We start from the raw sequence: 13503 nt of genomic DNA on the forward strand, positions 1-13503 counted from the left end.
ACAGGCATGAAATAAATCATTTTCATATACACAAAGCCTGTAGCTGATTTCTTCTAAAAGAAATTCTACGGTGAACTCTTCTGACAGAAGGAAAACGACCCCTGAGGGAAACCTGAAGTTTAAAGAGAGATGAAAAGCAAGTCCATGCCTAGAGCACAACCAATGAATACCGACTCCACAAAACAGCAATATGTGGCAGAGCTCAAAGTACATGTAGACTTAAAGTGCGTAGCAACATTAATGCCAAGGACAAAAACAATGGAGTCCCCATCCTCTGCTGTCCTGGATGTAGCTAGCATTTTCAAGAGAGTAGTAATGGTAATTTAAATTATTCTTTCAACTTAGCGGGCATGCTTCCATCTGGGATAATTATAAAAAAAAAAGAAAAGAAAAGAAAAGAAAAAGGAGTAAGAGATATTTAACATGTTAAGACAGAGAAAATAAAAGATGGAAGCCAGGAAACATTACACAGTATTGAATAAGGCAAGTGGGGAAAGGGAAGAAACAGTGAGCGTAGGGTTAAAAGAAAAAAGTGCATAGAAAAGCAATAAAAAACAAACACATGGAAAATGTAAAAGCTGTTATGATCAATATGGATTCATTTTGTGCTAAGCCACTAAAATAACAAGTAAATAGAGGGCTGTGGAGATGCTCCATGGTTAAGAGAGGATTGCTCTTGCAGAGGACCTACCCAAATTCTAATCCCAACACCCTGGTCAGGTAACTCACAACTACCTAGGATTCCAGCCCCAGGGGATCTACTGCCCATGTCTGCCATCCATGAGTCCTGAGTTGCATAGACACAACCCCATACAGAAACAGAAGCATATACGGGATATTTAAATTTTTTTAAAGTAAGTGAGGCCTGAAGGCTCTAAGAAGGAGATCCTATGCATATGTGTCTAATACCATCACCAGAAAGCACACATCTCTGCACAACAGTTAAACAGCACCACCAACATGCAGGTCCTCTACCCAGAATCTGTCCCCTCAACCTGAGATTGATGCCAATCCTGCCATGAATCATCATGTCCAACAACTACAGTTAAAGTAGTTATATAAAGATATAAACGATGACCGATAGATATGGAGATGACTGACCGCTGGGGACAGATAGAAATATATATACATGATGATAGACGGATAGAGAATTATATATAATAGACTTAAACAGACATACAGAAAAGATATATAGGACAGATGTACTGGTTGGTTTTGTGTCAACTTGACACAAACTGGACTTATCACAGAGAAAGGAGCCTCAGTTGGGGAAATGCCTCCATGAAATCCAGCTGTAAGGCATTTTCTCAATTAATGATCAAGGGGTCTACCAGCTCATTGTGGGTGGTGCCATCCCTGGGCTGGTAGACCTGGGTTCTATAAGAAAGCAGGCTGAGCAAGCCATGAGAAACAAGCCAAGTAAGTAACATCTCTCCATGGCCTCTGCATCAGCTCCTGCTTCCTGACCTGCTTGAGTTCCAGTCCTGACTTCCTTTGGTGATAAACAGCAATATGGAAGTGTGAGCTAAATAAACCCTTTCCTCCCCAACTTGCTTCTTTGTCATGTTATTTTGTGTAGGAATAGAAGCCCTGACTAAGACAACAGACAAAAGTATAGATACTATTCTAGTTTCTTTCCCATCACTGTAAGAAAACACTGACCAAAAGCAACTTAGGGGAAAATGGGGGTTTATTCGGCTCATACTGCAGGTCACAATCTATATTGAGGGAACTCATATTCTAAAGACATCTGCTTCTGGCTCACTCCCTGGAATATCATATATGGCCCAGAACCACTTGTTGGGGGAAGGGGGCAGAAGTTCACTACCACAATGGCATGAACATCCTAGATCACTGGCTCTCAATCTTCCCAAAGCAGTGATCCCTAAATATAGTTTCTCATGCTATGGTGACCTCCAGCCATAAAATCAATTTCACTGCTACTTCATAACTGTAATTTTGCTGCCGTTATGAATCAGAAGGTAAATATCAGCAATGCAGATGGTCTTAGGTAGCCCCTGTGAAAGGTCATGACCCACAGGTTGAGAGTCAATGTCCTAGACCATGACAGGAAAACATCTCATAGACATGGCCACAGGACTATCTGTTGGGCACAATTCTTCAACTGAGGTTCCTTGTCAGGTCACTCTAGGTGTCAAGTTGGGTCAGGTTGAGGATACAGATTAACTTGGATGGATAAATAGGTGGATGGATAATACAGAGACAAGTAGAGGGATGAAAATTAATAGGTAAGATAGGTGATAGATGTGGCCACCCCCCCCCATCCACTGTTTGCTTGCCTCCTTTTGTTATGCTAATTGGTCCAGTCACAAGTCTACTTCCACACTTGGCAGTCAGGTTCCCAATGGCCCAAGGTTAGACTTCACCCTAGGGGGTGACTTCCACCCAGCAGCTAGGGAATTTGCAAACCTCCTCTGTAATTCTCCCTGAGTATATATACTGAGACCACAGAGACTGCAGTTCAAGATGGAGTAAACTTTCTGGTAACACGAATAATGGACTCCTGTCTTTCTTTCAAACCCGTAGGCCTTCTCGGGGTTCTGAGTAGCTGTTAGTGGTACAGGCACCACAAATGGAGGCCCCACATCGCCCCCCCCCCCCGCAGTAGATTTGAAAAACAGGTATTTGACAGAAAATCATACATGAATACATACATACATGGATAGATGGATGCCACGTTTTTTTTCCCTCATGTAAGAGGATATACGTGGTGGCCACAATGGGACTCGGAATACAATCCCTTTGGAGCAAGCAGTCAACTCTAGTAGACCCTATATGGAGCCTGTGGTGTTCTCCATTTCCACAACATAGAGTTTTCTGACTCATGAGTCTTTTCTCAAATCAAGATTCCTACATTTGGTAAAGGCACCCTATTGACTTTATATTATCTCCATGCATTGGAGGAATCCCTTCACTAAGTGAGGCAGAGCTCCATGAACCCATCAATGGTCTTTGAGGTGAAATCTGTATGAAGGCTCTTCTGTTGGGTGCTGGCAGTTCTGGTGGGGGTGATGCCATAAAGGTAACTTTTTTCCTTGATGCTAGCAACAGCTCGGGGCAGAATTAACTTAGCCAGGGTCAGCAGACCCTGCAATCAAAGGGAATAACTTCAACAACAGCTCCTGCAGCAATGATGTGTACCATGCTTTAAAATCACATCTATGGTTTTGGTGGTAAATCCCTCTTGATTCTGTGTCTAAAGACATTGTTGATTGCACGCCAGATATAAAATTATACTCTCAAAGCTGTCATGGTTTTTCTAAATCTGCAAATGTACAATGGTAATAATAATGCTAAATTTTTGCTGTAATTTCTTACATTTTTTTGTCTCTATCTTCGATCCTCCTTTTTTTCTCCCACTAAAATCATATAGTTATTCAAGGGAATTTAGAAATTTATTTTACCCAGTTCTAGCCAAAATGAAAACATCCAAGCATTCACTCCTATGTTCACTTAGATGAAGAAAAAAAAAAAAAAAAAAAAAACAATAAAAGTAGAGGAGGTTTATTTTAAAAAACCATAAGCTGGGTGAACTGCTGAGGCTGAGTAATTTGGCCACAGGCTTCATAAAAATACAAACAAAATCTTAAAGTTCCATTATCTAAGTAGTTGACCTTGACTGGTTCCATTCTGCCATAAATACAGTCTTCACTCAACTATTTTTATGAACTAATAAATGTACATTACTATCTTAGGAACTTTTGGACAACATGAAAATAGAGATGCCTGCTGGAATTAGCATACTAACTTGGCCTGGATTTCATGCTTGTCCATGTTGTAAGCATCTCTGCTATACATCAAAGTCAAACCATAATTTTGACCTAAAAATAAATATGTAAATAAAAACATAATGTAATATCTATTGCTTCCTGCACATTAAATACAGCTACTTATCATTTAGTGTTTGTCATTGACAAGGAAATAACTAAAAATAAAGACTATATATAAGTGTGTGTGTGTGCGTGTGTGTGTGTGTGTGTGTGTGTGTGTATGTCTAAAACATCCCCAATTTCTTCAATATATAAGCAAAGAATAAAATAGATGTTAAATGGTATGATTAAAAATAAATTAGCTACACAAGCTAAAGTCTACAAGTGGTATTAAATATACAAAGGAACTACATGATTCCAATGTAAATTAAAATAATAAAATTAGTTAAATATAAAATTAATCCTTTATATTAAATATTAAAAATTAAATATAAAATGATCTTTTCATGGCTTTTTCAAATCTGTATAACACAGTATATAAAACTCAGTCTATTAAAAAATACATTTTCATACATTGTCAGTATTTGGAAAAAAATTAAGATGAATTTTCTCTCTGGTCTTGACTACAATAATAATAACTTAAGACTTTCAAATTCAAGCTAATAGGTAATTCTATATGGAAAGAGGAAAATGGGAAAATAAAATATGTTTTGATAAGGAAAACTTCTCATGCATAAAATTCATCCTTTCTTTATGAAAAAGAGTAACTGTCTAAATGCAGAGAATCTTGGAGCTTTATTTTAAAGTGTCCATTTAAGGAAGAAAGCAAAGCCAGACTGAAACTGGAAAGCAGAAAGGAAAGAGACAGACAAAATTACAATTTGAAAAAACATTTTGGGTAAAGAAGGGAAAAAATATTTTTTTCAGATATTACAAAATGAAGTTTTTGTTCCGGTAGTAGAATGGCAGGCATAGTTCTGAAGTAAAGTAGAGGAGGAGAAGGAAGAGGAGGAAGAGGGAGGACGGAGGAGGAGGAGAGGGAAAAGGAGGAGGAAGGATAAGAAAGAAAAGGACCAAGTGAAATTGTAAGCATCTGGGAGCTGGAGGTTTGGGGAAGACACCTCCTACAAAAGGAAGCCTGTGTGTGGTCATGTTTACAGAGAACTGACAGTATTTTCTAAGCCCTAACCTATGCTCTCAAGTGAAGCCTGAATCCCCCTCTTTTTGTACTCAAATAAAAGTTTGAAAAGTATATCCGTTCCTAGTAAAATTTTTAAAAAATTAGCCTAGGATACAAACATTTTTTTATTTTTTCAACACAATTGTTCTAACATCTGCATTATTTTTTTTTTAATTACAAATGGTTAAAGCTTAATGATTGTTTCCTTTGTGGCATCTGTTTATCTGTTTGGTTTTTTTTTAATTATCTTTTGCCTGCATATATGTATGAGAACCATGTGTGTACACTGTTTATAGAGGCCAGAAAAAGCCATTGGATCCCCTGAGTTGGACTCGAAGATAGTATGGTTGTAGTGTGGGCAGTGGGGACTGAACTTAGGTCCTTAGCAAGAACAAGTTCTGTTAGACGCTGAGCCGTCTCTACAGCTGGACATCTGTTTATTTTGAAGTCCTTTAGGTACTACATTTAAAGTGATTAAATCTGACTTATACAATAAGATTAGTGTTTGATTATTGATGGAACTTATTACGGATTGCAAAATTTTTTACAACTCCAATGATCCATTCCATTCCCAAATTCTATATGCAAATGGAATTTCCTTCTTGGTTCCAAACTTTCTGTGCCTTATATTTACTGTATTTGTCTGTTTTGCTTACTTGTTGGAAGCTCGCTGCTTAAAAAGATAACCATTTCCAAAGAACAGAATAAAGGAAAGGAACTTATCCACAGAGTCCAGCAGAGCTCTCCTGAGACCTGGTCCTTCTAAGCTTCCTCATGGCTCCCTGTGGCAGGAAGGGTATGACACTGATTCCCAGTCGCCATGCACTTCTGTCCCTGACATGGGACCAAACAAGTGACTAGGAGAGACAAGGGTATGCAACAATTTGCAACCAAAGTCTAACTAACTATAGGGCTGCTGCTAAATAACTATGGAGAATTATAATCTTTATTTATAAGAAGAATGCAAAAATTGTCAAAATCAAAATGCGGTTTCTGTGCAGACCTTATTCCCTGAAAGTGCTTAAAGCTGTAGGCTGTAAAGGGAATATCCTCAGCATGAATGCCCCACAGAAACTAAAACGAGAGAAGCTGCATAGCACAGGTGTGCATGGATGGCCACCACAGCTTCTTCTGTTCAGAAATAGATGTTCAGCAACACTAGATTGAGATCACTCTGTCTACGCACTACAGCCAAAGATAATTATTCAAAACTATCTGATGTACTCTTCCTCTCTTGGTCCTTAGAAACATCCCCTTGTCTTGCCCTCTTTAAAGATGTTCACAGTTTAACATGACTCTCATATTCTAATTACAATCTTCTGCCATTCTCACAGTGTTATGGACAAAGAAATATAATTTATTTTTAAAATTCTAGGATTTTTTATGATTTAGTTTTAGAAATTAAAACCTTACAACATGATATATAAACAAATTGAATTTCCCATTTAAATAATTGTGAGATGGGTAAATAAAAATATACATGTGTCAAAAGGCATATCTTAAGCTGGGCACAGAATTTATGCCTGTAATCCTAGTTCTCAGAAGGCTGAGAAAAGGAGATCACCATGAGTTCAAGACCAACCTATACCTCATTAAGAATTCCAAGAAAAGCCTGGGCAAGGTGGTAAGGGTTGGAAAATAAAAGAATGAAGAATGAAACATACACACTAACCGAGATACTAGGGAAAACTCTCAAGCTCATTAAGGAATAAATCTACATAACAGACAACTGTTATAAACATGTAGGCCAACAACAACTCTTTTAAACCTATAAAGCATAATGAATGAGTCTTTAATATATATAAAATCCTACCAAAGAAAAAACCTCTCAAGGATATTTTAATAATGAGTCATTCTCTTGGCAAACTAAGCTCAGGCTAATGAATACTTAGCACTGTATAGTGACTCCTTTGAAATATCTCTCTGCAATGAAAGATCATCGGGAAAGTCTCTAGAACTTCCCATTCTAGTTTTAACCAATATACCAGGAAGAGTCATTTATTTGAACCACCTTAAAGTATAGGGAAGGATGGACAGAAAGAGCCCAGAAATTTATCAATAAATAAATTGATGAGTCCTCCTCATTCCTTACTCTACTTTCAATGAGAATTCATTAACAACATACGATGACTGGGCTCTTTGTGTATGATCTACATTCTATTTTGTGACCCAAGGAACAAGAGCACAAAGACAGATCAGCATAACTTAGTCATGATCAATAACTAATTATTCACAAAGCTAACACTAGATGACAAGCAGAAACTACAGCACACTGAAGGGAGTCACGATACCAAGCAACGGCTAGACAGAGGCTGGCCTTCAGCAGGTCTGCTGCAGGATATGTCTGCTTTGGGCTTTCTACTTAATGCGGTCCACCCACACACAAGGCAGAGAAACAATAGCAGAGGAGCCTCTCTGGCTGCCTGGAGCCTTTCACTGGGTTCACCATGAACCAAATTTGTTTGGGCCAGAGCTCCTATTCTCATTCCAAGACAAAAAAAAAAAAAAAAAAAAAAAAAAAAGAGCTTCCTAAGTAGAACAAAGAGTATGGAATGGGACTGTAGCACAGAAAGGGAGGCACAAAGCATGCTAAGCGTCAGTATCCCTACCTCCCAAGTTCCATCTCTTTGTTCTTTGGAAAAATAATTACTTGCAATTATCTCCGAATTTAACACAGCAACTATATTATACTTGAAAACACAGCAGACCAATTTGAAAGAAGAAGAAGAAGAATAGGCCTCAAAAGTTTGTTCCAACTGGAGAAAAGAAAAAAAGAGGCAGTTGTCAATCCCAGCTATGAGCAGAACAGCTTCTCTCCCAAGTCAATGACACACTGTAGGTAAGAAAATGGGAACTCCACTTGGCTCTTCTCCCCTCTTCTGAAACTATCCTGCATGAGATCTGCTTAGAGCCACCGATGCTCAAACATTCCAGACCTGTGAAGGGAAACCAGGTTACTGCTGCCTCTTCAAGTAACGTATCTAAAACAAGGATGGACCAAGACTCCAATCAAGCTCTTTGAAGTCAAAGATAAATGTCATGGCAAGAAAAGACATAGGACATCATGGGCTAGGAAACAAAGCTTCTCATAGAAGCTCTGGCTGGGAGGGCATGAGTGTTTTCAGCCCCTGGAATCACAAGATGCTAAAACACATCACTGTTTTCAGCCCCAGATATTAAAAAGAGGTGTTTCTCGTATCTATGCACTATGGCTACAAGTGCACTATACATTCTGAAAGGCACTTATGTTCTTTCATCCCACAAAGATCCTTGTAGGCAGCTAAAACCCATGAATGCAAAAGAGTTTGACTAAAAACTGTGATATAGACAGGACTTAAGCTATTGCATATTTATGGAAGAAGACTAGAACAAAAGAGAGAGGGAAGGAGGAAAGGGAAAAGGGCTTCAAGAAAAGTTCAGGCCCTGGCACCATGGATAGATAACATGGTAGAGTCATGGAGGAGCTGGAGTCCATAGGGCAGAGGGCAGTATCTTCTGATAGTTTTTGAAGATAGAAGGGGTTCACAGGAGCCAAAAGGCATGCTCTCTGATTCCCAGAAAGGGAAGAAAAAGAATGTGGACATACCCCTTTGGTGTAGACTCACTTCCCACGTAAGATGTCCATGTGGGTCTCATCAGAGTGACCCAGTAGGATATGAGTTAGTACCTGTGAGAAGAGACCTGATCGGAAGCTGTATTCTAACGTCACAGTTTTACAGGCAGCTCTGTGTTTCCTAGTAACCTATCTGTTGCTCATGTAATATCCCAATGAGTGAAACTAAAGATACGGACGACAAGAGTCTCTAATGAAAAAAAAAAGGCTCCACAGGGCCTACATGAAGATGATTTAGAACCTGAGATGAGATAAGGAACTACCAATCATTTGAAGCACCAGATACTCTGAGTTGAAAGTATGAGGGTAAGCGTGGAGACTCTCTGGCCAATATATACTTGCTGTAGCAACTTTGATTTTGTTGAAGGTACCAATAAACTCTGGATCATCTCAATTCCCATCTATCTCCCTTAAAGCTAGGGCTGGCATGTGACAACATTCTGTCAATGAGATGAGAAAGCTGAAAGAGGCTCTGTTTAAGAGAACCTGGTACAGCTGCATACTCTACAGCTTGACTTCACTGCTCAAAATATACGTATTCTGCTAGAAAAGGCAGAGCCACCCTGGAGGTCAGGAGAAAAAGAAAAGATTCTCTAAAGATAATGGAATAGAAAGATCCTGGATGCTGAGAACATAAAGACAACATGGAACAAGGGAATGGGAGCCAAAGTCTTCCCCAGGATAAAAGTTATAGACACAGTGAGTGGGTAAAGTGAGCCTCGTTTGGTAAAGCCACCTAAGTAAATTTTTAATGTTGACAAAAAGAGCAAACATATTCCCTAACCACCACAAGTCTGAACAAACTGAGCAGATCTGAGCTACCATGCTTCTAAGATCTTATGCCTGTAACTCTGGGGATTAAAATGAGAGGCAGAGAATATCCTACTGGTCTACCCAGCAGACGTCAGTGGATGGAAAGACCACAGTCACTTCTAACATAGCACTGTTGTATAAAGGATTCAACATTTGTTATGACAATTCAAATACACAGGCGGTTGGTGCGAATCTCTGAGAAATGAGAAAATCCTCGCTGTAGCTATGGGAGACACTCATCAAATAATCCCTGACTGAGCAGCACATGGATCACACATAGGACAAGATTAAAACTTTTTAGGTAAACCATGATAAAAGCCACATCACCTGACTATTATGGGTTTTCTTTCTAGCACACCTTCCTACCTTACTGTACTGAGGGAACTTAAAGAAATAAGTAAAACAGGGCTGGCAAGATGGCTCAGTAGGGAAGAGTGCTTGCTGTGAATATTGACAACCAGAGTTTGATCCCCCAGAAACTACAGGGTGAAAGGAGAGAACCAATTCTCACAAGTTGTCCACTGACCTCTTCATGTGAGGCATGACATGGGCAGAGAGGGGAGGGCAGTAATGGGGGAAAATAATTAAAATGAAGATTCCAGGTACCACAGCGTTCACTGTCACAGAACTGGCAAGACTGAAAACAGACAATACACAGCAGAGCATAGGCCAGTTTACCTTGCCCTCATTCTCACCTGACAGTGGGGAAATCACTGCCAGCTTAAGCACCCTAAAAAGACAGAACTATACTTGACAATCTCCAACAAGTGATAAGAAAGAGCAAGCTTTGGAGATGCCAATCAAGGGCAAAGCCTCATGTGGGTCTTCTTCCTATGACTACTGGCTCAACCATGGGAACCTTAAGGTGAACAGAGTACATTCAGCCCCATGCACAGGAAGAGCTGCCCAATTCTTGGGAGATAAACCAGTTTTGTCCACTACTAGTCTCCACAATGATTAGCACTCAACTACAGCCTTCTTTATACATTCTTCCCCTTTCCTCTCAGCATTCGTGAACATATCCACTACAAGCAGGTGAAGCTGGAGATTAGAGAAAATAGGTGTAGATAGGGGTCCAATGAACTTTATGCCAAGTTTTCACTGATAACATCTGTGCCCTGTTCTCTGCAAAGCCAGCGTGCTCTGTGACTGGTGAATTCAGAAAGCCCATCTCTGTATGTAGAAACCTACAAGAAGAACATCAATCAATCTAAAATAGCTACCATGGGCACACATGCAAAATTAAAAAAAAAAAAAAAAATGGTACCCTCCAAAAATAACCAGAATCCCCTCCATACCCCAAACCTACCCTATCCACTTGCACATCTCTCCTGGTAGTGTGAGATACTGGGGTGATCACAACGTGACTTCCTTTTATCAGCACAGACATGGAGGTTTTAAGTATCAATTTATAAAAGACAAATATTCTATAAAGTAATCGAGTCATAGATATCCCAACTTGCTTTCAAGAACAAAATTAACTCAAAAGGTGGTCAGCTGCCATAAACCACTCACTAGGCAGAAGGCCCAAGGGTGCTCTAGTGCCCAGAGAAACACAGCGTTCTGCTGAAAAGAGAAAAGTGCCCAGGGCACTGCAGAGCTCCCACATGAGACAGTACAACTTGATTTTGGCTCTTCCTCCTCATTCCTTGTTTTGTTTCAGTTTGCTCTTGTGGGGCTTTTTGCTCTATGAAGATATACTGAAAAGTACTGCCAAGCCCTTGGTGGATGCCCAGCACTGCGTGAGAAGCACTGCAAATGCTTTCAGTAGACAATGTTTGGCTCACAGGCACACTCCTGAGCCTCTGAGATAGCGCAACCTCTGCAGGGACAGATGCAGAAGCTGTCAGGGTCAGTATGGGCAAACGCACATCTGCCCTTCATCTATGAGTGCTTAGTCACAACAGAAGGAAGAGGAGCCAAGGACAGAACAGAGGACCCTGGGAGAGAGAAGGAAGGCTGAAAAAAAGAAAAAAAAAAAAAAAAAGCAAGTGAAGATTTCGTAGGGCCTTCACTGAACACTTACTGGTTGAACAGTACCCGTGAGCGCACTATGAACTTGAAGATGTACTCCAAGGCTTTTATGGCTTTGTACAGCTGCTCGTTTATTCCTGGCTTTTCAGCACTGGCCACGTAGGTCCGTAAAACCTTGGTCAGCTTCCTGGTCATGAGGGAAACATATGTCAGTCAAGGGTTCAGAAATCCCAACTGTACACTTAACTGAGAGTGACGTTTACAGCATTTCTTTTATTCTAAATTCCTCAAATGAAAATATGCATATTCATAAGGGCTTCCTAATCAAGCAAGACACCTGATAAAATACAAGACACTTCCTGGCACTGTAGGAATCTTATGGGGGTGGGATGAAAGAGTCTCTCACTCAGGACCATCAGCCACCTGTTCAGGTTAGCTAACTGGCTGCAGCTAAAGGCCTTACACTGAATGGGAAATCGTTAGATGGCAATACAAATAACCGGTGCTGAATCTTAAATCAACTTCCTAAGAATCTCTACTAAGAGTGTAAAAAGAAGAAAAACAGTAACATTTTTAGAATAGATATTACATCACTTCGTGATGGCATTCACCCCAAAACATTCCATTTTTAAAACATAAATAATAACTGTTATTTCTCATGTTCATATTTATAAACTGGGATCATAAAACAAATCAGTAACATGAAAAAAGGTTACACAAATCACAGCACATACAAATTCATCAGAATTATTTTTCAAATGATCCATCCCATGGCAGACATAACCATGGAAAGTAAGCACAAATGAATTGTCCACTGCGACCCTGTAATTCATAGCTTCTTATGTTTTGGGGGCTTGGGGGGATGGGGGTTGTTTGTTTGTTTGTTTGTTTAACATAGAGACTCTTGATGGAGTTCTGGCTGCCCTGGGGCTACTTATTATTCAGTGGTTCTCAACCTGTGGGTTGAGACCCACTTTTCAGATGTCCTGCACATCAGATATTTACAATACAATTCATGACAGTGCCAGAGTTGCAGGGCCACAGTATCAGGAATGTTGAGAACCACTGATAGACTGGACCGGCTTCTGCCTGGAGAGTACTAAGATGAAAGACTTATGCTACCACACCCAGCCATAGACACTTTTTTACAAAATTCTTGACCCAGGCCAAAGTCTGAGATTTTTCCTCTTTTGCTTCATGACATATAACCAGAGTCCAAATGGTAACAGATTCATTCAGACCTTCAGGGAATGTGAGAAGGTTGATGTAAAACAAACAAACAAAATTTGAGAAATGTAATTTGTAAAAAGTAATCAACTGCATTAATAAACAAATGCATGCAAATTAAAATGAGACTGGGATGAGGAAGCAGCTCTGTAGGAAGATGCCTGCTGCAGGAGGCAAGCCCTCCATCCAGTCCTCAGCATGCAGAAGAAAAGTAAGTAATACAATTACATAAACAAACAACAAGGGAAATGTTTGCCTAGTAAAGACAAGAGGAGGGGCTACACGAGAAACCAACACCATCAACCACGGTGTTTTCTCACTGACACCAGTTATATGCAAAAATATTCCAATCCACTGACATCAGATACTCCACTTTATGGAATCTCATACAGCAGCAATTCCAGGTGTATTCACTAAGATCTCCCTCAGCTTAGTTACTGCAATAAAACATATAAGCAATATCATGCCCATCCCCTGAGCTGTGGAAGTAATTTAATTATGAAAACCGGTAGAACATTGCTCAGCTATTAAGTATGCAAAGGGCTAGAGGCTAGACGGGAGGTTCCATCACCACTAACATGGATTGGGGGGGTTGTTGGTTCGGTTTGTTTTATGTGCTTGGGAATCAACTACAGGGCTTCTGTGCCCTCTACCTACAGAGCTACATCCATGGCCACACATTCCTACCCAACAAAAAAAAAGGTGTTTGTAAGTTGCTGGTGGAAATGCAAAGTAATAGAATAATTTCATAAACTACATGTGAATCTCTCTGGTCCAGCAAATTTAGCCTGAGCGTTTACCCGAGAGAAATGAATGCTGTGTCTATAAAACACAAGAATTCTCAGCTTTATGCAGAATACCAGGAATCTAGCAGCTCTCCAGCCCATCTATCACTAATGATGGAGCAAATCATGGGAGTCAATTATGACTGAGAGATTTTTCAAAAGGGCTCAGTTCAAACAATG

General features: G+C 39.9%; 1 protein-coding gene across 1 annotated transcript in view; it reads right to left on the reverse strand.

The window, feature by feature from the left end:
- Window positions 1-13503, reverse strand: part of DOCK1 (dedicator of cytokinesis 1) — a 475815-nt gene that overhangs the window by 346212 nt on the left and 116100 nt on the right. The window contains exon 22 of the mRNA XM_080912399.1: window positions 11364-11498. Coding sequence (XP_080768525.1) covers window positions 11364-11498 — 135 coding nt within the window. The remainder of the gene's footprint in view (window positions 1-11363; window positions 11499-13503) is intronic.

The sequence above is a fragment of the Micromys minutus genome (assembly GCF_963924665.1).
Source record: "Micromys minutus genome assembly, chromosome: 2".
Lineage (NCBI taxonomy): Eukaryota > Metazoa > Chordata > Mammalia > Rodentia > Muridae > Micromys > Micromys minutus.